General features: G+C 56.6%; 2 protein-coding genes across 2 annotated transcripts in view; both read left to right on the forward strand.

Annotated features, from left to right (window-relative positions):
• Nucleotides 1–11,387, forward strand: part of EDA (ectodysplasin A) — a 36,696-nt gene extending 25,309 nt beyond the window's left edge. Inside the window, exons 4-8 of the mRNA XM_035324180.1 lie at nt 3,697–3,876; nt 4,829–4,863; nt 5,211–5,262; nt 8,035–8,150; nt 10,142–11,387. Coding sequence (XP_035180071.1) covers nt 3,697–3,876; nt 4,829–4,863; nt 5,211–5,262; nt 8,035–8,150; nt 10,142–10,393 — 635 coding nt within the window. The 3' untranslated portion in view covers nt 10,394–11,387. The remainder of the gene's footprint in view (nt 1–3,696; nt 3,877–4,828; nt 4,864–5,210; nt 5,263–8,034; nt 8,151–10,141) is intronic.
• Nucleotides 11,388–16,106: 4,719 nt separating this feature from the next.
• LOC118166675 (transforming growth factor beta activator LRRC32-like) lies at nt 16,107–19,781 on the forward strand. Its single transcript, XM_035325785.1, has 2 exons — nt 16,107–16,251; nt 17,166–19,781. Exons 1-2 carry the CDS (start codon nt 16,132–16,134, stop codon nt 19,137–19,139), a joined length of 2,094 nt encoding a protein of 697 aa, XP_035181676.1. The 5' UTR covers nt 16,107–16,131; the 3' UTR covers nt 19,140–19,781.
• The last annotated feature ends 4,750 nt before the right edge of the window (nt 19,782–24,531 follow it).

Here is a 24,531-nt window from a genome sequence, read left to right on the forward strand (position 1 = left end):
TTAATTTTATTTCCATGGCCCCTTGCTGTGCCTGTGTAAGACTGCCCCAGCTATGAATTCTGTCTAACCAATATGAATGAGAAAACCAATGAGGCGTTCAGCCTCAGCAAACAGCAGGGATTAGCGCAGCGTGTGTTGATAAAACAGGCCGTGTGTTGCTCTTACAAGCCCGTAGTGCTGCGGCAGGACTGCATTCCCTAGCAGCAGCAGTGTGGGCTTATAGATATTTGTTGAAGCCGTCTTTAAGAGCTGAAGGAAGTTAATTGCACGGTAAAGGAGTAATTCCGAAGGTGCCGTAATTAAATAGTTGAGCTGTCGTGCACCAGCGGCGGCCGGCTGCTGGCTGTTAGCGCAGCCATCTTTGCTGGAACAGCTTTAGTTTTCTTCTCTGTTCTGCCATGGATCTTGCTGCAGGTTGGTGTCTGCTTCCAAGTCACCAACCGAAACGTGAATATACCCTGCAGCTTCTGGCCGTGCGTTAATCTCACGAGTGTTGTCTGACGTTTCCATACTGAGTGTTGGTCAGCCCGCAGGTATCCCGTCTGACTTCCTTACCACGTTCCTCAAGCTGTTTGCAGTACAAAACTGGTTATTTTGTAAAATGCAGATGGGTGAGTTTCTGTGACTCGGGCTGTCAGCACGCAGCCCTGTGTTTCGCGGGGTGTCTGATGCCATCCCTTCTTGCGTGGGGCTCCTTGGGAACACTTCATGGGCATGATACGTTTGTTTGCTACCAGGAACTTGAGCAAGCCAAAGGATCTGCTTTATACACTTACTCTCAAAAATACGCAACAGCCCTGATTTTAGGGAAGCGGAATCCAATTGCCTGTTTTTGCTCCCGTGAGCGTTGCGAACACTGCGGTGCGCGCTTCCCCTGCAGGTTGCAGGAAAGGCGTCAGCTGTGTGCAACTCAGGGGCTCCCCCAGACGTCTGTCTCTGAACCACATCAGCTCACCGCTGACGCTCCGTTACCCAGGGCTTCCAGCAGGAACCTGGCCGCTGCACCGGCTGCACATGCTGCTGCGGCCGCACAGCGTCGCGTTGGTGCTCCTCGCATGCGACCTCGGGATTTATGGCTGAGAGGTCGGGACAGGCCGCAGGCGGAAACTTCGCTTGTGTTTACCCTCCGAAGCAGCATAAAATTTTATGTTCGGAAAGCTTGTCCTAACAAAACTCTGAAACCCTAAACCCACGCTAAATCAGCTGAACTAATAACAAATGGGGCCTGTGGTGTTCGTAGCAGTTTTGGAGTGGCTGAGGGATCTCGTAGAGCTGTACCACATACAGCTGTAGTGCTGTATAAAATATTTCAGTTTTATGCTATTGTCACTTTTTTTTAAGAATTAGGGCTTATTGTTTAGTGAATGACAGTTACGGAAAGCATACTGATTGTGCCTGGTTCAGTTGGCTTGGGGGTGAAGGAGGCACTCGCCAGGGAGCTGTGTGGAGCTGGGGAGTGCCGCGGGACGTTCTCAGACCTCTGCAGGCCCAGGAGGTACGGCAGCTCTGCGCGAGGCCTTGTGTGCTGTGCAAGAGCCACGTGCTGCCTGCCTGACCCAGAGCTTCGACCTTGTGCTCAGGCTCCTCGTTAAGCACCGAGTGCTCCCGGGAGCCGGGTTTTGAGAGCTGGGTTCGGCTGTGTGATGGCTTCCCCTGCTTGGTGTCAGCACCGAGCACAGACCCCACAGCGCACAGGACTGCTGGGAACGAGGACTTCTCGTGTGGCCGTATTCTGCCCCAATAAGTGGCTCTTAAAAAAAAAAGTTCAGAGAAAAGAAAGGGGAAGCCATGGCATCTCATTCCCCACATACCCTCCTAACAGCGTCTGCAGGCTTTCCAGCTTCCTGGCGCACTGCTTGTTTTGCACCACAGCTCGGCCATGAATGGTCCCCTCAGTGGGAAGATGAATCGAGCTTTATCTGCACGGAGAACTATTTTTTGCCCTGTGACTTTAACAGGCGGGATTGCATTAATACAGAGAAGCAGTTGAAATTACTTGAAGGAGCAAGAATGCATAGAAAATAAGTGTCCCTGTGCGGCTTCAGAATTATGTGCAATTGTTGTACTGCTAAACTAGCAGCTAATTTAGTCGCAGACCAGATTTCTGAGACAGATTAGTTAAAACAGCTGTAATGTGTGTCCCTCTTGGGAAAGAAAGCAAGGAGAGACAGCCGCGGGATTCCTGCCTTAGTGCGTGTGATCCAGCATCGGGATTGTCTAGATGGAAGGGGGTGTGAAAGAAAAGAATTCAGTACCTGTGCTGTAGGGGAGATAGGTACGGGTTTGGATTCAAGCTGAGGATTTCCAAGACCTGGCATTATGCTGAGGAGGAGGAGGCGGAGAATTGCTGGATTAGGGGAAGCCTGGTTTGTGGCCAGCTCAGATTCGAAGGCACCTCCGCTAATCTGGGCAAAAACACCGCAGGTAACAACTTGTCTCCTTAACCTTTGCCCTGTTTTTGTAGGATACCAGTATTACCGCAATGTTACTTTAATTACAAGCTTTTAGCTTAACTTAGCTTTCTACTTCAAACGAAGCACACGATAGCATTCTGCTTCCTTTACACCTCGAAACAAAAAGCAGGGCTGGAGGTTAATTCTGTGCACATTGACTCTCGGCCCCGTGGCAGTGCTCAAAGAAGCAGCTGGATGCTGGGGCAGGTGACGCGGGCAGGGACCGTGTGGCACACAGCGACGGGGCAGCACAGCTCTCCCTTGGCCATGGCTGGTGGCCGCGGTGCACCAGGTTAGATCCTTCCAGTTCTGCACAAACTGAAATGGTTCATTTCTTGTGGTTTTGTCCCACCACAGCGATGCATAGTTAGTAGAGAAACAAGTACCTAAATGTACGCAGAAACCATACCCATAGTCTTTATTTTCTATCCTTGCTGTTGCTGTTGTCCAAAAAATGGTTTAATTCTGTGCTGTAGCTGACTTTGTTGCAGCAGTTGATGAAACGGCTTTGCCATGTTAGTAAAGCTCTTTGGCACAGAAGCTGTTAGAAAATCGCTCTGTAAAACCTACATCAACAGACCATAATTTCTCACGGGGATCTGGAAAACCAGGAAATCACAGGTCAGGTTTTCCCTGCAGACCTTACTTCGGGCCAGCGTGTGCGTGCCTGATCAGAGTCTGTGCATCTACCTGCAGTCCGCTTGCATCATTGCACTTTCTTTCCCCATCCTTTGTCCTTGTGCCTGCTGCAAGGTGCTCAAGGAAAGCAGCAGCTCTTTGGTGCTTTCCTCCTCGGGGTTCGGCTAGCCCTCCCCAAGGCCCAGACTGGACGTTGAGATACGTCGAGGCGCTGAGCATCTAAGTGCTTCATGCAATGTTCAGTGCTGGGATGCTGCGGGGAGGGAAGGGGCCAGAGCAGGAGCTGCAGCTCAGCTCCGAACTGCCTGGAGGAGTCCCTGGGCCAGGAGATTCGGTGGCACCGGGTCACGTCCCTGCAGGCTGAGTGCTGGTGTCACGTGCTGCTGATGTTAAAGATTTAGATATGAAGGCATTTCTGTACAGCAGGTGAGCAAGGTTGCAGCTGTCCTACGTCAAAAAGCTGTTTTCACTGTAAAATCAAGAAATCGCAGAATGTTTTCAGGGTTGCCTGCTGTGGCCCATCCAGCCGGGTGTTCCTCCTTGTTGGGGCTGGAGCAGGGCTGAAGTGGGAAACGCTAACGCTTGGCCTTGTGTTTTTTTTCAGGGAAGAAGGCCGGTCCTCCCGGGCCCAACGGACCCCAGGGGCCACCAGGCCCTCCTGGCCCCCAGGGCCCCCCCGGCATTCCCGGCATCCCCGGGATTCCCGGCACCACCGTCATGGGACCGCCTGGCCCCCCTGGCCCGCCGGGCCCTCAGGGACCGCCCGGGCTGCAGGGCCCCTCAGGTAACCGCTCATCCCCCTGGCAGGGTGCCCCCCTCTGCCTTCATTCCTGACACAAACCCCATTTCTGCATCCGGACCAGGAAGGGTGCTGCTTAACACGAGCACCAAAACGCCCCGGGAGCACGAGAAACCAAGTCAGATGGGTTTTGCTATCCAAGTCAGATGAAAATATGTTTTCTCCTGCGGTCCTTGGTTGTGTTTTTCTTTGTTTCTTTGTATCTGCATGATACTATTCCTCTGTGGAGTCATGTGCCAATTAATTTGTAAAAATCCCTGAATTTACTTACTCTTTAAAATGCATGTTAGTGGAAGGTCACATCACTGTTGTTTGTTCTACGCACATGAACAGTCTGGTATTAAAAAATGCTTCTTCAGAGAAATCGGGGCTGTCACCCTATGGCTTGCATGGCTCTCAAAGGAAAGCTCGGCTGACTTTTCAGTTCATGTCTCAGAAATTGCTGAAGCTCAGGCCAGCAGCAGCATGAGGTCCTTAGCACTCGAGAGTGCTGCCCACAAGCATCTCCTCTTTAATAGAGATTTGGCTCTCGGAGAAAAGAGATTTCAGCATGGAGCTTGAATGCAGTGAATGACCTGCGTTACTGCGGAGTCAGACTTGTAATCTTTGCAGCCAAGAGCCTTCATTACCACTACTGATCAGCAAAGGAGTTGTGCAATTTTTCCTTCTAGTGGAAACTGGTTGAATAACATTGGGGCATTTTGATGATGCCAGGAAGAAATGCGGGAATAAAATAAGAAAGAAGTAGGATGAGGCTTTTTCTTGCTTGCACACTTTCTAACATGAAGCTGTACCCCGTGTAGCTGTTAACATCCTCCTCCTGCTATAAATGGGTCTTTAATGTTTGTTATGGGGTAAGAGAAGTTTTCTTCAGAGGAATCTTTACTGCAGCTCTTTCAAGCATAACTCTGCAATGATGTGCAATTGCATTTTGCAGGTGCCACAGACAAGGCAGGCTCCAGAGACATCCAGGTTGGTTGATTTTCTTTCAAGTTACCGGTTATGTTTGCCAACGTGCCAAACCCACCCCTTCCTCTGTGTGCTAAATCATAGCTCCACAAAGTGACCGACTGAGCACACTTTTCTCGTTGCTCAAGAGCAAGCCGTGTTAATCTGGCTTGGGCTTCTCACTTCTTGTCCAGTACTTGAACATGTTGTTCTCAGCTGCTCCCATCTTTTTTCTGTTTTTGTTTTGTTTATGAAAAGAAGTAATGATCTCAGAGTACTGTCAAGTACCGGTCAGCAAAGCCGTGAAGCCATGTCAAGTTACTGTAAAATGTGTTTCTGACCACCTTTAAATCCCTGTAATCTCTTTGCAGCCAGCTGTGGTCCACCTTCAAGGCCAAGGCTCAGCAATCCAAGTGAAGAATGGTAAGGATCTCATGATATTGGCACTTACTGAGCCTGTCCTGCAGCCCTAGTCACATATCTGGATCTAAGTCCACCCTGTGACAGGGGGCTTCGATTACTGACCGTGACAGTCTGATTCCCATTGCCCAGACACTGCAGAGGAGCTTTCTGCTCAGTGTCCATCCCCATTTCTTCTGCACTCAGACTTCCCAGTTTGTCTCTATTCTCCCAGGACTCCAGCCCCTCTGGGTGTCACTTCCCCTTGGCGTCCAGATGCAGCGTGCCTCCTCCCACCTGTTGTTAAATCAGTTGTCCTCAGCCCCTTGACCGGCCAGCCTTCTTTCCCAGTCAGTTTTGTTGTTGTTTTCTATTTTAAGCCCGCAGTATATCCTTTTCCTGTCGAAACCCCATTAGCCTGTGTTTTTCCCCATTTCCCCATGAAAATCTTTCAGGGGAAAGCGCAGCTCCAGAGAGAGCTGCGAGGACACAGAGGCACACAGCTGCTAGCTCCTCCTGCCTTGCCCCGCTGCAGGCAAGCACACCCCGCAGCTCCCCAGCCCCTTGGGCATCCCCCCCACGTCTGTAACTCAGCCCGGGTCCTGCCGAGCCATTTCACATCCACCAGCAGTTCTCTGCTCTCCTCCCTCCTCCCCGAATCCCTCTCCGATTTCTGCTTGGGTTTCTGCTCCTCTTGCCAACAGCTGGGTTTCATTCATTAGCTGCTGTCTCTCGGCTGGCGATGTCTCGCTGTGCTGGAGGAGCTGGCTTGTCCCCTGCCTGGACCCCGGGGAGCCCTGGGGACAGGGCTGCAGGACCCGTGGTCACCATCTTCTGCACCGCGCGTGGGACGGTGAGGGCTGGCCAGGGCTCGCGTTGAAGGGCTCAGTTTATCTCTTGCACCAGGCGTGAGCTGACATTTCTCACGGTCAGGGAAGTGTCCTTCCAGCTGAATGTCTTTACTACGGCGGGGCGGGGGAAAGCTCCCAAAAACTAAAAGGAAATCGGCCGTTCCTAACAACAGCGCGAGGGGAAAGATGCTGTTTTGCTTATGTGCAGAAAGTAATTACCCCGTTATTAATGGGAACCTTGTATGTTTACAGAGTGTACGCTGCTCTCTAAGAGCGGGAATTACCCTGTAACCGTCCTTCCCTGCTGCTCGGGAACAATCCCCTGCTCTGAGCCTGCCTTCCTTGGGCGCTCAGGCATTAATGCTGTCCAGCTGACAGTGAGCAGAAGCCACAGCCTGCCGGGTTGGCAGCTAGGGGCAGGGAGCACAAAAGCAGACGAAGACTGGGAGGAAAGAGGGTTGCGTTTGATAAAACCTACAGACTTGGTGCTGTCCTCGGCACGTAGCAGCGTGTCCTTGGGATGTGCCCAGCCAGGGAACAGAGGTCTGCTGGTGCTCTCAGCTATCCCACTGGCCTGGGTGGTAGATCTGTAAACCCCTAACTGTGCTGAGGACCCCAGTATAGGTTCATGTGGTGACGTGATGCCATTTTACTTTGTTATTTTAACCTTTTTAACTCTAGGAAATGTAATCACAAAGCATTCGTTAAAACAATACCAGTTACACAGTCAAGAATGTCGAAGTCAAGGGATATCAGAATTGAAATCAATTGTGCTACCCTAAATTGGCCTCCATGCACATGCATGTCCTGAGAGACTACTTCGGGCCATAGCTGCTCACCATTTTTTCCATAATGCTTCTGTTCATCTTGCTGCAAGGACCAGTTTTCTTCTAGGAAGATCCCAGGGCTTAAAAGGAGGGTGAGGGCTGTGTCTCAGTGCTCAGCAGCACTGAGTAGGGCTGGCAGATTTGCCACATTTAGTCCAATTCCCGTAAGGACAGGAATCACTGTTCTCATCCTGGCCGTGCTGTCATCCTCAAGAAGTACCCGTCTGCAGCACGCTGTGGAAGTTTTGCTTTGTTTAGTGTGGAAACTGAGAGGTGTGGGGAGGGGAATGAATAAAGAGGAGGGAAGTTGAGGGGATTTAACGGTCTTCTGGCTGGGTAATTTTAGTTGGGAATCTTGCTCGGAGAGCCGGATTCTGACGCTTCCCTTCTGCGGGGTTTCTTCCATGATACCAGGGATGTCACCAGCAGCAAAGGGCCAAAGTTCCAAGAGGCGCCTGGGCTCTGAGCTGCAGAAGTGCTGCTGTAGCCACAGCTGCCAGAAGCTGTTTGTGCTCTGTGGCTGAGCATGCAGAGCGTCAAAAGCCAGCCCCTGGCCTCGGAGATGAATTTAGGAAACACAGCAAATACATTAAAGTACTGGCACTGATTTCCACGTGCCCGTGTCCTTGCTGTGCAGTGGGGATGACAGCACTTAGTCTTGATGAGAACATTTTGTCAGGGCTGGGAAACACTCAGGTATGATAATAGGCTCACCTTAGCCTCAGGAGAAGATGAGCTCGTCTGTATCCGATGCTGGAGATGAACGCAGCGTAGTACAAAAGGCCAGGTGCTGATTCAGGGGTGAGAAGAGCTGCTCCTAGCAAGGATAAGCAGAGATGTGAATCGCTCATCCTGCACGCTGCATGATGTGGGTGTCCCATTCCAAGAGCAGCTAGTGCCGGTGTAATCAGAGCTAGTGCCATGGGAAGGAGTCAAAACCAGCACAACACAGTCCTTAATTCTGGGGTTTTCTTGCCAAGTTACTTGACTTTCCAACGTGGGTCTGTGTCAGGCGTTGTGTATGAAACCTTGCAATGTCACTGTATTTCTGTGCTCCCGCGCTTTTCATCCTGACGGGTACTGAGTGACTGCCATTTTCTCATACTGAGATCTTTCAGGTGGAGTCCTCAATGACTGGTCTCGCATCACTATGAACCCCAAGGTGTTTAAGCTGCATGCCCGCAGTGGGGAGCTGGAGGTACTGGTGGACGGCACATACTTCATCTATAGTCAGGTAGAAGTGAGTACGGTCCTAGGCCTAACTCCTATTCTTGTGTTCCAATGGAAGCCTTGCATGAACCACGAGAGGGCTCCAGACAACTAGCAAATGCCAAGAACTTGTATGTACCTTTAACCACTTCATGCTCTAGGAGATGTGTGTCGGAGGACGAAGTTAGAGTTTGGAAGTGCGAGGTCAGACGTTTCGCCATGACACCAGCTGCAAGAGATTAGTGACTGCGACACGCGCGCAGGCGCCCCACCAAATCCCATATGCCACCAGTGACTTGTTCCCCCACCATATTGTCTGCGCAGTCAGTCAGCAGCAAATCTAAACCTTATTGCAGAGCAAGAGTCCCAGCAGGAAGCTGGGCTCTGTGCTTTCAGAGGGATGTAATACCAAAACCCCGACAACTTCTGATCACTGAGAAACCGTGTCGCGCTCTGTAAGCGTAGGACTCCCAGCCCGGGGGGCTTGGCCAAACTCCAGCCCAGGTAATTCCATTTTGCCTCCACGTTCTTCGTGTAGCTTCAGAGGGACACGATGTGCCAGCAGCCTTGTTGTGCAGCACGATGGCTCAGCTGCTGCTTTAGCTGGTGCCAGCGATGGATGTACAGAGCTGCCTACGTAAAAAGTACAGAACAAAATAATTCGTATTATGATGTAGGATACAGGAATTAAAACATAATTTCCTTCCCTCATTCAGAAAAAATAAATGCAGGAGGTGTCCTGTCATTTAGCGCAGTGCTCCCCGTCTCTTGCAAGTTTCTCAGCAGCTTCTAAGCTGCATGGAGTATGAGCTGCCACGCTCTGCCCAGCCTTCCAGAGCAGGCAGGGTGTCCGGTCACCTGCAGGCTGGACAGCTGTCCAGTTGTGGGACAGATCTCAGCCCCTCCAATCTCCTGACCATGATTTGCTTATATTCAGCTAGCAGGCCCGTTGACTGTACCAGGTCAGACGAAACGGGCTGTGGGTGTCAGGTGAGCTGGGGCTCTTCCAGGGCGCTGGTTATGCGTTGGCTTGGATGGGGGCAGGAACAATAAGTCTGCATGGGCTGAAATAATTATAATTGTTTCCCAAGTGCTTCATGCTAATTGCTGGGCATTACACCGGGCCTCTGAAGCTTTTGCCATTTGTAGCCCATCGAGGAGAAAAAAGGGGACTCGGCCTTGTTTAGCTTCTGTGGTCACGGAAGATAGGCTAAGAAGAACTAGCAGATGCATCCAAAATGAATAGTGTCCTCCCGTCAGGAAGAAGCGGCTCCCTGGGACAGACTTCTCCTTGCGTGGGTCTTTCTCAGGCATCTTGCAGTTCTTCAGAATCAGCCTGTGGGAGATGGTTAAGGAACTGAGCAAGTGACAGTCACGGGGCCTTAGTCACTAAATCCAGGAGTTAAATCAGTACCGATACCCTAAGGTCATCCGCCTCCAAGCTGCGGAGGCTGGGAGAGAGTCTTCCCTGTAATAGCTTATGCCTTTGAAAGCGCCTCAAGTCCAGGTACAAGGAAGGCAGCTCCCAGTCATCTTAGGGCATTTTTGATGTCAACACTAAAGGAGGCTCATGGGATCCAGAAAGCAGGACTTGCCAGGTAAGTGAAAGAGGACTTCAGTTAAAATCTTTGTCTGTTTGTTGGATGAAAAGCTGCTTGTAGCAGATAGGTTGTTCTCAGGCTGATGTAACTCAGCCTGCACAGGTTTGTAATGTTTCCTGTAATTAGGAGGGTCTAACGAGAGGATTCCTAGCTGGGCCATAAAGATGCTTGGATATGCAGACGCTTGCATGCTTGTATTATTAGTGTGAAGTGAAATACGAAGTTTCCTTATGTTTCACTGGCTTGAGGGTCCTTCTGCCTGAACAAGCCAACCTCCCGTGAGCAGGGGTGGCCAGGGGCCAAGGAAGGGATCGTTAGCAGAGGGGCCACACGTATGCCTTGACAGGAATGTGGACTTCTCCCTGGTGCACAAATACACTGCCTAATAGTCTTTCTTCTTCCTGCTTCACATCAGGTATACTACATAAACTTCACAGATTTTGCCAGCTATGAGGTGGTGGTGGATGAAAAACCCTTTCTGCAATGCACTCGGAGTATTGAGACCGGCAAGACCAACTTCAATACCTGCTATACAGCTGGGGTCTGCCTCCTCAAAGCCAGGCAGAAGATTGCTGTGAAAATGGTCCATGCTGACATCTCCATCAACATGAGCAAGCACACAACTTTCTTTGGGGCTATACGCCTAGGAGATGCACCAGCATCCTAGATGAACTTGGCATACCCAAGGACACTCACAGAACTGCACAGTGCTGCTGTTCATAAGCGTATCAGTATTTCAGGGGGTTCTGTAATCCGGCCATAAAGAAAACTGATCCAGAGCTATTTATTCCTATATGTGAATGCAGGAAGCACAATGTCTTCTGTGACTCGCATGGAGACTTGGATCAAAAAGCTAGCTGACAAAGCGTTGTGAGGAAGAAGGGCTGTTGTGTCTGCCTTGTCTCAGTATTTCAAGTATTACTGCACTGATATTCTGCTCTGTGATCTTCACATGAGGCTTGTTGAGAGTGACGTGGGTCTCTGCTTCTATGTTGCACTAGCAAGAGCATCCCAGGCAGCAGCAGGAGAGGACGGACGTCTGTCGGAACAGTCCTGTCTAGGCACTCCTGCTTCTGCCCGCTAACGAAAGCAAGAAATGGGGTTTCTGGTTTGCTGCCTTCTCGGTTCTCCCTGGGACGGCAGCATGGTGCGAAGGGAGGTGAATAGGACAGAGTCAGTGGTGTTTACATTCATCCTCAGGAGTGTGAGAAAGGAAGGCGAAGAGCTTGAAAGCAGGCTGCAAAAGCGGTATGTCTGAGAGGAAGCTAAACACTTAACAGAGCAGGCTTAGCACAGAGAAAACTGCCTCTACATTCCAGAAATTGTAAAGTCCCCAAGCTAACGATGATCCCGGTTCCAGAGCCTCTGCTACTTTCAGCTCCTGCCATTACCCCAGAGGTGTACACTGCCCTAACGGGGGCTGCCTTAAAGTACTGCTGCTGTTACAGCAATTTGTCGTTTTGGTTTGGTTTTTGGTTTGGTTTGGTTTTTTGTTTTTTTTTTTTTTTTTTTTTTAGTTTTTTTGTCTTTTTAATTAATGTGTTGCAAACCAGAACACATTTCTACAGGCTTCCCAGAGCCATGTAGAGCAGACACAAGTACTTGTGAAAACTCTCTGAAGACGTTTGTCATGTTTAAGAATAAAATATTCAAACAGGAAAGGGTTTTTTTCTGTTTTAATAGCAACTGCCCTGCTCTTAGATGTGGTTTTTATCCTTCCTCCCCACACCCTTTTCCTTTTGGCACTCTCCTACCTAAAATGCTCAATAAGTGGTGATGGAGTCTCTAGCAGAAATGTGTATTTAAGAAGTCTGGTCCAGCATGAAGTCACCACTTTTTCTTTTCTCTGAGCCCTGCTGAGTCTAGTCATAACTCGATTTCTGGTGACTAATCGAGTAGCAGGGACGCTATTGTTTCTTTTGGCTTCTTGAGCAACTCTCTCCCGTTACCTCCCCTCAACTGGTGAGATCTGAAGCTATAAGATGTGCTTGCGCCGAGCGGGGCTGGGACGCTGCCTGCTCCTTGTGCCATGCCGTGGTCGGGGCTTGGCCGTGGCGTTCGTTGCGTTCTGCAGCCGGGTTGCTTTTCCGAGCACATTTCGTTGAGCAAAGAGGGCAGCGGAATTTCAGCCTACATGGCAAAGAGGAATAGCAGGGCTGGGGAACTGATGCCTTGGGTGATACAGCCCAGCTCCCGGCCAGCCCTGCTCACCTGCAGGGACGCGGGAGCCGCGCGGGTAGCGATCGGCGCGGCCGCCCCGGCTGGGGCGTTCTTGGCTCCGCTGCTTTTCCCGATCCGTAGCGAGTGATCTCACTTGCCAGCTATTGCAGTTATTGGGAGATAAATATTTCTTGGGGGCACCCAGCTTTGGCTTCGGCCTCGCTATTCACAGGAGGCGTGCAGTTTATAAAATAACTGCATGAAAAATTGCCTGCTATTTCTTTTTCAATATGTTCTCCTCCTTTCTAGCCTTAACATGTTGGACTAGCAAGAGCCTTAGGGGCACTTAACTAGTCTTTGTGGTTTATTTCCTTTAAAATGGATTAAGAAGGACATGTTCCTCTGACAAGAATGAATCAGGACAACTGTGTATAGTGAGAACATTAAGCAAATCATTAACAGAATTGCTTTAGAATACAGTCTGAACAGCAAGACTTTGGGGCAAGCATAAATAATGAAATGGCTCGGCAGAGCACGGTGGATGCAGTTGGCATTCTTTGTCCCCCACTGGCAGGATCTGTGATTCGCTTCTGAGTATGGCTGCGAGCAGGAGGAGGCAAAGGGAGAATCCCCTCTTGCTGCGAAAACCCCAGGCAGCGCTGCCAAGCTCCCCCTTGGCGTGTGCATGGGGCGACGGGGAGGGGAGCAGGGGGAAGTGGTTCCTGCCTCCCTCCTCGCCAGCAGCGGAAGGTTTTAGGGGCTGCTTCTGGTCTTACACCACAGCCTGAGCACCACGGCGTGGGCTCAGAGACCGGGGAATGCCTGGCTTCGGGTGGCCTTTGTGCCAAGAGCCACCTTCACCGCTGGTCCGAGCGATGGCTGCATCGCCGGCCCTGGGGCAGCCCTGGGGGGTGTTTTATACTTGAAACCCTTGGGCCGCCCAGCAACAAGTTCTCGTTAATGAAGTGTTGCAGTGCAGGTGGCCTAGGCTGTAGCATGGCTTCTGTATGACACTTCTCTGCGCCACCGTCCTCGGTGCCTCTGCAGGTTTCCATAGCTGGAGCCAGAAAGGGCTGGAAGCGGCACAAAAGAGCTTGAGGAGGATGCGTGGGGAAGAGTTTAACCAGCTCCAGCAGGAACAGGGCCTTTCCCTCTGGTGTCTCCTCATTCCGATGTGTGTCAGTCCCTGGGCTGGCTGAGAAGGAAGCTCCTCAGGGACAGACCAACACCGGCGTGCTGGAGACGGTGGCGCAGCACTCCGGTCCCCCCGGCAGTCCCTGCTGTGTCCCCACGTGCCGCCCTTCCTCCTGGCGGCACTTGCTGGCTCGCTCTTACCTCCGTGCCTTAGCTCTGCTGCTTGGTGTTTGGCTGGACTCTGCAGAAATGCAGCAAGCAGCTGATTGGCATTTAATTCATTCAAAACCCTTCTCCCCCCCCGAGATCCTCTATGCAGAGACGATCCGCAGGGAAGCCAGCTCTGCTCTTGTGTTCAGGGCACCTTTGGAAGGAAGGATTCTCTCCAGCAAACGCGTTAGGGCACGGCTCCCTGCCCCAAAATACCTGTCTGTGCTTTCCTCCAGCGCCTTTCTCGCCCAGGTAAGCAGCTGTGGGCCTACTGCTGCCCCCTGCCAGCCCGTCAGGGGACTCGGCACCGTCCTTCCAGCGCTCGGTGCTCAGAAAAGGGCACCTGGGCGGCTTTTGGAGAGCAATGAGCAAACTACATTCGCTTGGTCCTTCTTGCAGCTGCTGGGGCAGATCCTCTTCTTGCAATCGGGAGGGCAGAGGGCCCTGTGGAGGCGCTCGCTCTCTCGTGGCCCACTGACTTACCGCGTGCCTGCCGCGACCCCCCCCTTCACTGTCCCCAAAAGTCCCGGTGTGGGCGTTTGGAGATAGTGGAGGAGCGGCTGCATTTCCCGGTCTGAGAGGGGCAGATGTTCACGTGGGAGTTGCTCCCAGGTGTGCATCTTCCGTGGCTCCGTGAAATCCGGACGTGCTGCAGGCAGCTCGCTTCCTGGGGCGTCAGCTCAGAGCTCGGGAGCAGAAAGGCAGCTAGCTGGTCACAGCAAGCCCCGGCTGCGAGCTGAGCCTCCTCTGGGCAGGCTGCTCGGCTTTGTTCCCTTTCTCTGGCTCACAGACCAGACGCTGTCCCCTGTTCAGGCCCAGCTGCGTTCGGTTGCTGCACCCGTTTGCAAGCCCGATCCCCCCATGATGTCTGCCTTCATCGCTTCCAGGTGTAGGAGGAAGCCTCTCCTCAACCTCCCCAACAAAAACGTAATGGGAGAGGAGCTGTGGGAAAAGCTGCCCAGCTCCGAGCCTGTTACTTGTCTGAGCTGCACAGAGATATACTGATGCTGTTTTGTGCTTCGACATCTTTATTCAAGACACTATCTGTATATAAAATATACATAATGTATATAAATTAGGATGTAAGTTTATGTAAATTGTCAATATTTTCTTTGCAAATAAAGCTTTTTCCTGACCTTTGGGTGTTCCTCGATGCTCAGCGCCGTATCGGCCTGGCCGGTGGTGGGCGCAGAGGTGGTGGGTCCGACGGGTGCTGCTGCCCTGGCTCGGGGACCACCCTCCGTGGGAGCAGGGCACCTAGAGTGATGCCCCAGATGAGAGGCAGCACGAGGTGGAGGAGGAAACAAAAGGTGCTTTGTTCTGGCTTTGCTTGAGGGGGCAGGTGGTCCTACAGCCCGGCTCCAGAGCATCCGCGCACCCCCCTGCTGACACCTCAGGGGCCGTTTTCTTCAGCACAGGGAGTTCACGGATTTGGGGCGGTTCCCAGGGATTCTCTGCACGAGTCCCTTGCTTTCGATCAGGGACTTTTGGCTGATTTCACCGCCGCGCCTGCTCCGCGGACCCGTGCCCGGTGGCCGGGGCGAGGGCTGGGGTTCCCCGGGAGGTGCCGGTGCGCAGCGCAGCTCCCGGGGAGGTGCTGGCCGGGGGCCGGGGCCGCACAGGTTCAGCCAGAGGTCGGTGGCTGATCCCACGTCTGCGCAGATGTGCTCGCCTCACGTCGCTCGCCTCCGGGAGCAATCGAGGGCCGTTCTCCTGCAGCTGCCTTTGGCCCCGGCTGCGGTGGAGCGCGTCCACCGTCAGGGCACCATCGGGGGGGAAGCTGGGCTGCTGCATCGTTAGGTGTAAGCAGTGCCACAGATATGCAAATAGGGGGAAATATTGTTATTAATATCATTTATTATTCTGCCAGGCACATCCAGGAGCAGAGCAACAGCTCGACCTCTGGAACAACAGCTAAGGCTGGGCACAGCCCGGACGCGTTCCTACAGATGGAAGGAAATCGCCCCCCTGGAGCCAAAAAAAGCAGCAAAAGTCCGTTTTGCAGAACTCACCGTGAAGTCCTGCTGTGAGGTGGCCCTGGCCATGGCCCTGTGTCCCCAGGGACTGTGTCACCACCAGGTGGCACAGGGACACGGAGATGTCACCACGAAAACACCAGTGTCAGTGGTGTGCGGCTCTGGGGACCCGGTCACAGCCTGGAGCTGCCACAGGAGGTGTCCCCACGTCTCCTGCGTGGCCCAGCCGCCCATTCCCAGGCCCAGTGGGGACGCGGGGATGTGGCAGTGAGGAGCCCAGCTCTGAGCATCCCTCTGGGGACAGGGGAAGGACTGACGGTGCCAGGGGCTGCGATCACCCCTCTGAGGGCTCTGCTTTGTGCAGGGCACCCCGTGCCCCAGGGCCCGGGCGGTGAAAGCCGCAGCGGTTGTTTCCCAGGGCACACAGGTGCCACTGAGGAGCCCCGGCTGCGGGGCCGGGAGGAGAATTTGCTTCCCCGGGCACCGAGCTCCACTATGGCCCTGGTGTCCCAGGGGATCCCAGGGGTCCTGGTGGCCACTGCTGGGGTCTGGGCACAGCCCAGCCCCAGCACAGGGCAGAGGAAACAAGAAGAGCGGGGGAACCCCCGCAGCAAACCTCTGCTTTCCCAGGTAGCAGCTTTCCTCCCTGGCACTTGATTTCCACGGCGCTTTCAGTCGATCACCTGAGGTCCCGCGCAGCCCTGCCTCCTCCCTGCTCCCGCGGTTTCTCTTTCCCTTCCTTGTGGCTTCATGCACTGTTTTTCCCCTCTGTAGTCGTATGTCTCTCCTCTCCCACTTCCGTAGCTGCGAACACCCCCCGCGTTATCTCCTTCCCCCATCCCACGCCGAGGCTTATTTATAGCGAGCCCGGCTCGCCGGAGAGCAGCGGCAGAGCGGGCAGGGCTGGCAGCGCCCGCAGCCCACCATGCTCCGGCTGGGAGCCCGCCTCGCCGGGCCACGATGCTTGCTGCTCTGCCTGCTCCCGGCCGTCCTCAGAGCCCAGCCTGGCTGGGAGGGGAGGCCCAAGCCCCTGCCGTGCCAGCAGGTAAGGCTGCTTCCGAGGGCTGTCGCAGCCCCAGCGCTCCCCGCCGGCTCTGAGCTGGGCCCGAGCACCCGTCCCGCTGTGCAGCGCAGGCAGGTTCCAAGCGCAAATCCCCCCGTCCATCCTCATCCGGCCTCCGTCTCCTTTTCCTTCCCTCTCTTCCCACCTTCGTCCTCCCCTCGGCTCTCCTGCCTTCAAGCCTGTTTGCCGGGGGCCCTTCCCAGCTGCTCCCCGTCCTGCTGTGCTGGTGGCACCTCGAGCGGCCCCCCCGCTCCGCCGAGGCGATGCCCTGGGGAGCCCTCCGAGGGGGCCACTCTGGAGGGAGGGGAAGGTGCAGCCGCCAGGAGGGGACAGGGACGCTCTGGTGCTGTCAGTGCTGCCCCTACCCTTAGCCCGTGGTGCTTGCAGGGCTGCACGGGAGGACAACCAGACCCCAAGGCAGCAGGCAGAGATTTTCCTTCCCTTCCGCACAGCTCAGATGCCCTTGTCCCCGAGGGCTGAGGCTCAGGGTGTTGGTGACGACCTGCAGAAGCCATCTGATGCCTGCCGGCAGCCCGAGGGGTGTGGGCCACCAAAACGGTGCCATCGGTGACACCAGCCTGCACCAGGGTGAGCCAGGCCACCATCGCAGGTGCCACCCTGTCACAGGGCACCGCAGACCAGAAAACTGCACCGTCCACGAACATAAAAGCAAAAGGCTACGTCCCCCTTCCCCTCCGACAGCCCTCGGCCCTGCAGACAAGCTTCTTGTCCCCTGAGCAGCTTTCGGTGGCCTGGCCCCTTCCCACCGCGGGGCAGGACGTGGAACGGGGCTCATCTTCCCATCGCCCAGGCACGTGGAGCAGAGCAGATCCGCTGGCTGGCGGTGCCTTTGCACGCCCTGTCCCACGCTGATGGGTTTTCCTGCTTCTCCCTAGAGCCCCACGAAGGTGTCGTGCAAGGGTGCTGGCCTGCACACGTTTCCAGAGGAGCTCAGCCAAGGAGTGAAGTACCTCGAGCTCTCCAACAACTTCATCCGAAACCTGTCGGAGAGCCGCATGCAGGGGTTCGGGCAGCTCGAGCACCTGGACGTGTGCTTCAACCAGCTGGAGGCGGTGTCGGGAGCCGCCCTGGCTCAGCTCCCCCAGCTGCGCTCTCTCCTCCTGGGCTCGAACCGCCTGGACCGCAATTACCTCGCTAACGGGCGAGCCTTCGGCTTGCTCGGGAACATCGAGGTGCTGGACCTGTCGGCAAACCACCTGGAGAGCCACATGGCGGGCTGGTACCTGAGCAGCCTCAGCACGCTGAAGAAGCTGGACCTGTCCGGGAACAGGATGACGAGGCTGCCCGCGGGCATCTTCTGGGGCACGCCGCGGCTGAGCGAGCTCAACCTCAGCAACAACTACATCATGGAAATCGAGGAGGGAGCCTTTGGGGCTCTGGAGGAGCTGGAGGTGGTGAACCTGGCCTTCAATTCCCTCCACTGCATCTCCGGCTTCAGCCTCAGGCAGCTGCGAGTTTTAAACCTGAGCCACAACGCCCTGGAGCTCTTCGTCTCGGAGGAGGGAGAGGACCCCTACCTGCTTCAGGTGCTCGACCTGAGCCACAACAGGCTCCTCTATTTTCCGGAGCTCCCCAGAGCGCATTACCTCACGCACTTAAACCTCTCCAACAACCTCATTGCCTCGCTGGCCCCGAGCTCACGCCACCCGGCAGCGTTCGCGCTGCACTACGACGAGATGGGGAGGCTTAACGGGTCCTCCGGCACCGCGGCTGGCCTCACCCATGTGGCCGACTTGGATCTCAGCAATAACCAGCTGCAGCTCTTCCCATTTGCTTTCTTCCATGGCCTGCGCTCTCTGCACAAGCTCAGCGTGGCCACGAATTGTCTCCAGGACATAACGAGGGAGATGCTTACGGGTGGCACAGCAGGGGACAGCGTGGCCACGTTGCAGGAGAACGCGTCCCTCTCCGTGCGCTCTCTGGACCTCCACGACAACCTCATCCGTGCCTTGCCGCGTTGGTTTTTTGATTTCCTGCCCCAGCTGGAAACGATCGACCTGGGCTCCAACAGCCTCCAGCCCTGTGAGAGCCAGGGAGGTGACCGTGGGGGGACGTCGGGAGGGGACCCTCGCGGGGCAGGACCCTGCACCGCCTTCTACAACCTGCCCCACCTGAAGCGCCTCAGCCTCTCCAGGAACAACATCACCCGGCTGCAGCCCTACGCCTTCAACCAAACCTCGCTGCTCTCCCTAGACCTGTCCGAAAACAAGGGCTTGTCCCTGCCCAAGGCAGCCCTGGGGGGGCTGGAGCTCTCCCTGCAGGAGCTCTGGCTGCGGGGGAACCAGATGGGGGACGGCACGGCAGCGCTCCCCTGCCTGGGCGCGCTCAAAGCCTTGGACCTCTCCGGCAATGGCTTGAGCCTTTTGCCCGCGGGTCTTTTCTGCTCCCCGCTGGAAAGCCTGGACCTCCGCGATAACAACCTGCCGGCGCTGGCCGAGCCGGCCGTGGCGAGCTGGTCCCGCAGCCTGCGGGTGCTGTGGGTGGCCGGGAACCCCTTCAGCTGCTGCGGGCTGGGCTGGCTGCACACGCTGCGGGCGGCACGCGTGCGCCTGCCCGACCTGGACCGGGCGCTCTGCGCCTACCGCCACCGCCGCGGCAACTTCTCGGCCCCGCTCAGCAGCCACCCGTGGTGGCCCTGCCCGCGGCCCAAAGGGTCGCTGGCGGCGCTGGTGGTGGTGCTCAGCATCCTGCTGTGCCTGGGCTACGGGGCGTGCTGCCTCCTGAGGAGGGGGCAGAAGCCGCCGGGGTGGGGGGCTCTGCGGGGCAGCAGGGTGGGCGGCTTCGCGCCCCATCCCAAAGGGGAGAGGGCAGCCAAGGAGAGGCCAGCAGACGGTGACACTAAGGTGTAGGCCGGGGCTGGGAGCTGTAGCTGTTGGTCAGAATGCTAATTATTATTAATATTGTTATTAATATTATTTTGGGCACGCGTTTCCAGCACCTCACGTGTTTTGCAGAGCAACGCCGGGGCTGAGCCCAGCGCTGGGCAGGCACCAGGAGGGGCTGGGTTCCCGCAGCCCCCTCGCTCTTGAGAAGGAAGGTGTGCCCATCCACGCTAGTTTGTGGAAGAAATTAGATAATTCATAATTAATTAATACTTAAATAAGTAGCCGCGGGGGGGTCCTGCCCTGCCCGCCACTGTTCTCAGCACTAAGGAGACAAAAGCCCAGCTTGTGTTGGTCTGTCCCTCCTGAAGGCCCTTGTGAGAAGGTGGTTGTCTGCGTAGCCTCGCGGCTCTCCCACCATCCAGGGGCTGGGGCCGGCTCTGGGAAAGGGAAAAGATCAGGGCGTGCCAAAACCTCGTGTTTCACATCTCTCTGCTTCCACCTTGAAAGTCCCCAGCCGGCCCAGCGCGCGCCACCTCCTCGTCCACACACCTGTTGTGCTAGGGGATGTGAGAGCAAAAGGGCTTGGAATTCACTTAAAATCCCACTTACCTCGTTCCTATTTTTTTTTCCTCTCAAGCTTATCATGGTTTTACTGTGAACCAAAGGGCATTTCTGCTGTGAAACGCACTCCCCCAGCTGCGTGCGTCGCTGCTGGGACGCCAGGGCTGGTGCCCACGGGTGTTTGCTGGACCTGCTGCAGGCACCCGGCTCCTGCTCCCAGCTCCCTGCAGTCCCTCGGGGTCCCGGCTCGTGCCAACCCTCTGCACCCCGGCTGTTGCTTCTCGTTCCGGGGTGCTCCTGGATGGAGCCCAAAACGCTGCTCTGGGCTGTGAGGGGTGTCCCTGGTGCATTTGGTGCGCTCCTCATTTCGGCCCCCTCCTGGGATGTACCTGCTGTGTGTCTCACTGTGAGATGTTCTGCCTCCCATCAGCGTCCTCCTCGCCCAAGGCGTGCTGCGGCCACCGTGCCTCGCAGGGACACGGAGCTGGGGACATGGCTGTGATCCCTGGGGACACCACGTGCAGCACTGGGGCTGGTGCCAGGGCTCCCGAGCGCTCCCAAGGATGGTCTGTCCACGGGCTGCGTCCTGTCCCCGCGCTGTGCCTGCAAAAGGAGTCATGGTGTAGGGGAGGAGGGGTGGGAGAGAGATCTGGCTTAGCCAGGGGGCTGCAGAGGCTGCCAGGGAAGGGGGCACTGAGCCTTAACAAAGAAAAAGAAAGCCTGGGGAAGCTTTTTCTTGATCCAAAACGAGGTCAAGAGACCTGTAGAATTTGGAGGTGTGAGCGAATAAATGATTATGTCAAAATGTCCTGGGTTGTGCCAAGCTGTAAGGGTCTAAATCTGAGTCTGAAAAGGCGCAGCGGTGGTTAAAATCTTCTGGCCGTTTACAAATTTTCTAGAGAATTAGTTGAGAAATCCAGCAAAACTAATTCTTTCCAGTGGAAAGCTTTCACATTTCACTGAATCAGTCCGTTTTCAAAGACAAATAGATTTTATCAGGAATTCCCAGCTAGCTGCTCTGCTCACGCCTGTGGAAATTACCTCGTCTGCCAGCAGCCTGAGTTCAAGCACGGCTCTGTGTTCTCCCTTGTTCTCCGTGGCGGCAGGCGCTCGAGCTGCGGAGCAGGAGGTGCAGGGCGCTGGCGGCGCGCCCCCGGAGCTCCTCACCTGCTGCGGCGTGGCTGAGCCCAAACCTCCCCGGCTCCGCTCTGACGCTCGGCGAGGGATGCGCTATCGGGGTGCTGCAAGGCGTGGAACAGCCGGAGCCCCACGTGCTGTGGTGTCCCTGTCCCCTGCTCCGTGTTTCACCCACCAGACGAGCCCACGTGAGTGCACACCGCCACCGACGGCGTCCCCTCTGTTGAATTTTTGCTGATGTTTCCCTGCTCCCAGAGGCAGCTGCTCTGAGTCAGCACCGTCCTGGCACCCCTGGCTCCCCGTGGCTGCGTGGGTTTGATGTCCCGGCCCACTGTGGTGTGAGCTCTGCGCCTTCGGGATGGGGCAGGAGGCTGGTGGCAGCTGCTCGTCCCCGTCCCAGCGGCCGGCCCTGGCTGCATTTCCTCCGGGACACCAGCCCGGGCGTCCCTCCCTTGCGCAGGACTTTGCCACCACTGCTTTCCATTATCGCTCGCTACCACAGCCCCTTCTGCGTGACTCAACAAAACTCCCGTCAGCTATTTCCATCCCGGTTGGCGAGGTCGGGCGTGTTATTCATGACACTTTCTTCCTCTCTGGTGGGGCTCCGGCCGGCCGGGGACCTGCCGCTGAACCTCCGGCACGCAGCCTCCCAGCCCGCGGCCGCTGGCAGGGAACGGGCTGGGAAAGCAGCTCCCAAGCCTTGCGGCAGCTTCGCTCGTCCCTGCCGTCCCGGGCTCGCAGGCAGATGTTCTGCAGCTGGGTGCCCCCACCCGCGGGCCTGGGGCTCTGGGGACAGGGCGTGCCGCGCAGCCGGCCCCAGCAGCACGGAAATGTCCCCAGGTGCCCCGTTCCCCTCGAGCTGCTCCAGGCGGAGCAGCCCCTGGGCGAGGAGGGGAAGCGGGCAGGCAGCGTCACCGCGCTCCCGGGGGGGCTGAGCAGATGGGAGCAGCTCCTGGCAGGTCGCTGCCGCCCACGGAGCGCTTCTGGGTATCCGTCCCGTGCTGAGGTCACCGCCTGAGTGCGTCGGAAAGAGGAAGGGGGGAGGTTTCCCTGCGGGAAAGCAGCGCCCTGCAGCGGGACGGTCATCTGCGAGGCCACCACCAGTGCCACCAGCCCGGGCAGCTCCAGGTGCCATCCGCACCCCCGGGACGTGGTGGGAGGGGGCCGGGCCGCGCGGCGTGGGGCTGGATGTCGGCACCGCACGGCGGCGTGCCACCACCCCCGGCGTCACCGCAGCCCAGCGCTGTCACAGCCCCCCAGGCAAGGGGATGTGGTTCCTCCGAGGCGGGTAGGTGAGCGTGGGGTGCGGAGGGCTCTGCCTTCTCCAGGGGCTTCAGAGGGACAGAGGGTGACCTGGCGGGAGGCAGCCCGTGGAAGGTCCTCAGGTGAAGCTGCTAAGCCTGGGAGCTTCAAGCGACTGCAAGCGGGGACGATACACGGCGAGGGATCGCCACATGCTTGCTCAGGTCACAAACCAGGGAGACTGTCACCGCTGCGCTTTCTGTCCCAGGAGACGCAGGAAGGAAGCCTGTCACTGGGCTGGGAACCCCCTTCCTCAGCCTCCTGCTCCCCGCGGCAGCGCGACGTGGAAGTGGAAGGGGTATTTTTAGTGCTTGCCCCGCGCTTGCTTCAAGGATGGAGCCAAGAGGAACTGACATCAAAAGAAGCGTCGAATTTGCTTTAAAAGGAAGCCTTTTTTTCCTGCTGCTCAGTCATCGCAAAACTTTTCTGTGAAGAGGGATTGGTGAAAATCACCTTTTGTAGGAGGCAGACGGAGATTGGCATCAGAAGCCTCCGGACGCCGTTCCCTGTGCTGGCACCGGCTTCTCGCGAACCCATCTGTGTCCCGCAGTGACCTTGCAGCCAAAAATACACCCAATGTCCCTCCGAGACCAAAGCTCAGCAGAGCCTCTCCTGCTTCTCAGGAGGTGTGAGAAGTGCTCTGTCAGCCAGGAAAGGGGACCTTGCCCCGGCCCCACAGCCCGATGTAAGGGGTGCTGGGCGGCAGGAGCCTTGGCGCGGCTGCTGGGGACCAGTGGTGCCATCCTGCCTGCCTCCCGGCCCCCGCACGTCCTGGGGAGCAGTGCCATGCCCCAGCACGAGGCAGGCTGTTAGAGACCCCCAGATCCCAGCGCCAGGCACCGTCCACGCCTCCAGGAGCCTGCCTGGAAGCCACAGAGCTAACGGGGAGCAAAGCGCCCCGCTGCCGGGGGGCCTTGGCAGTGCCACGAGCACGGGGAGGAGCACCGTGACGGCAGGGACTCGGGTTTGGGGGCAGATGGTGGCCCTGAAGAGCAAACCCGCTGGCCAGAGGGTGGCAACGTGCCCTCTCCGATCTGGGCCTGGCACTAAGCAGGCCCCCAGAAGAGGTCTGCCTGGGCTGGGAGCCTCTGACCCCACTCAGACCCAGCGTGGCCTGAACAGCGCTGCGGCTTCACGTAGCCCCCGGTCAGAACCACCGGGATCTGGGGTGCAAAGCGCTGGGGTCCTGGAGGACACCAGGCTGAACGTGAGCCAGCAATGCGCCCTGGCAGTAAAGCAGGCTCGTGCTACCCAGGGCTGCATTAGGTAACAACAGGCGCCTAGAGCCCAGGAGCCTCCCCCCCGCCAGCACAGGGGGCTCGCACTTTGCCCACCTTTGTGCACCGCTCAGCAGAGATTAGGGCGCCGCTGACCTTCCCGACCCTCTTGTCTGAAGTCCCTGTCACAGCATCTAGAAGGAGCCCCCAGCTGCCTTAGCCGGGGGGCTTCAGAGCACCGACCTGCTCAGCAGCTCTGCCTGGCGGGCTGGGGGCTGCCGCTGCCACCAAGGAGCCCGGGGCAGAGCGACTGCAACTGGGAGGGACTGGGAGCCACTGGAGCGGCCGGCAGGGCTGTCCCAGCTTGGCAATCCCTGCCCTGCGAGCGCTTGGTGGAACGCTGACGTCCACGTGAGGCATGGAAAAGCACCCGAGCACCTCCCAGCCCCGACGAGAGCAGCTTTTCCTGGTCATAAAATTCCTCATTCCTGCAGAAGCTGCTCAGATTTCCCCGCGGTGTCCCCGTCCAGGTGCAAGGCATTTCCCCATTCCCCAGGGCTGAGAAAGGGAACTTACAGAGGAAAACATTTCACAAGATCAGAATCTTCGGCTTGGAGCGAGAGGCCCGTACGGGGCAGCGGGAGGGAGAAGTGGGGACACCACAGCTGATTCTGGCCAAGGCAGGAGAAGGATCTGCAAAAAGCCACGCTGGGAAGGTGGGATGTCAAAAAATATCAGGGACTTCCAGAGCACAGAGCGAGCAGCACCGAGCTGCTGGCCGCGGAGCCGCTGCCCCGACCCACGCAGCTCCAGCACCTGGCCCAGCACCGGGTGCTGCTTCGTAGGACTTATTTTTTCATCCAGGAGCAGGGAGGTTAACGGGATGGGAACCAGCTGATGCCAGGGAGCCATAACACGGCGTCTCCTTCTGTTTGCCCTCTTTTCGCCCAGCCCCTTGTACCTCTGCTTGGGATCTGGGAGTGACCTCGGCCCTTTCCTAGGGGACCCTTCCTCACGGGCCACTGCCCAGGCACAATGCACCTTGGCCTTTTCATCGCAGCAGGGTGGTGCGGGAAGGTGACGGATGCAGGCTGCGTGTCCTGGCCCTGGCTCACATGGCAGCAAGTCAAAGGGAGGTCACGGGGGGATGCTAACCGGGCGCCCAGCGAGGCCCTGCGGAGGGAAAGCACCTTCCTGCT

Source organism: Oxyura jamaicensis, chromosome 4, assembly GCF_011077185.1.
Source record: "Oxyura jamaicensis isolate SHBP4307 breed ruddy duck chromosome 4, BPBGC_Ojam_1.0, whole genome shotgun sequence".
In the NCBI taxonomy this organism is placed as follows: Eukaryota; Metazoa; Chordata; class Aves; order Anseriformes; family Anatidae; genus Oxyura; species Oxyura jamaicensis.

Excerpts from the sequence above, each read along its gene's own strand:
- LOC118166675 (XM_035325785.1), top strand. The coding sequence starts at position 16,132 with ATGCTCCGGCTGGGAGCCCGCCTCGCCGGGCCACGATGCTTGCTGCTC. Across the intron at positions 16,252-17,165 it reads AGCCCCTGCCGTGCCAGCAG|AGCCCCACGAAGGTGTCGTG; the intron begins GTAAGGCTGCTT and ends GCTTCTCCCTAG.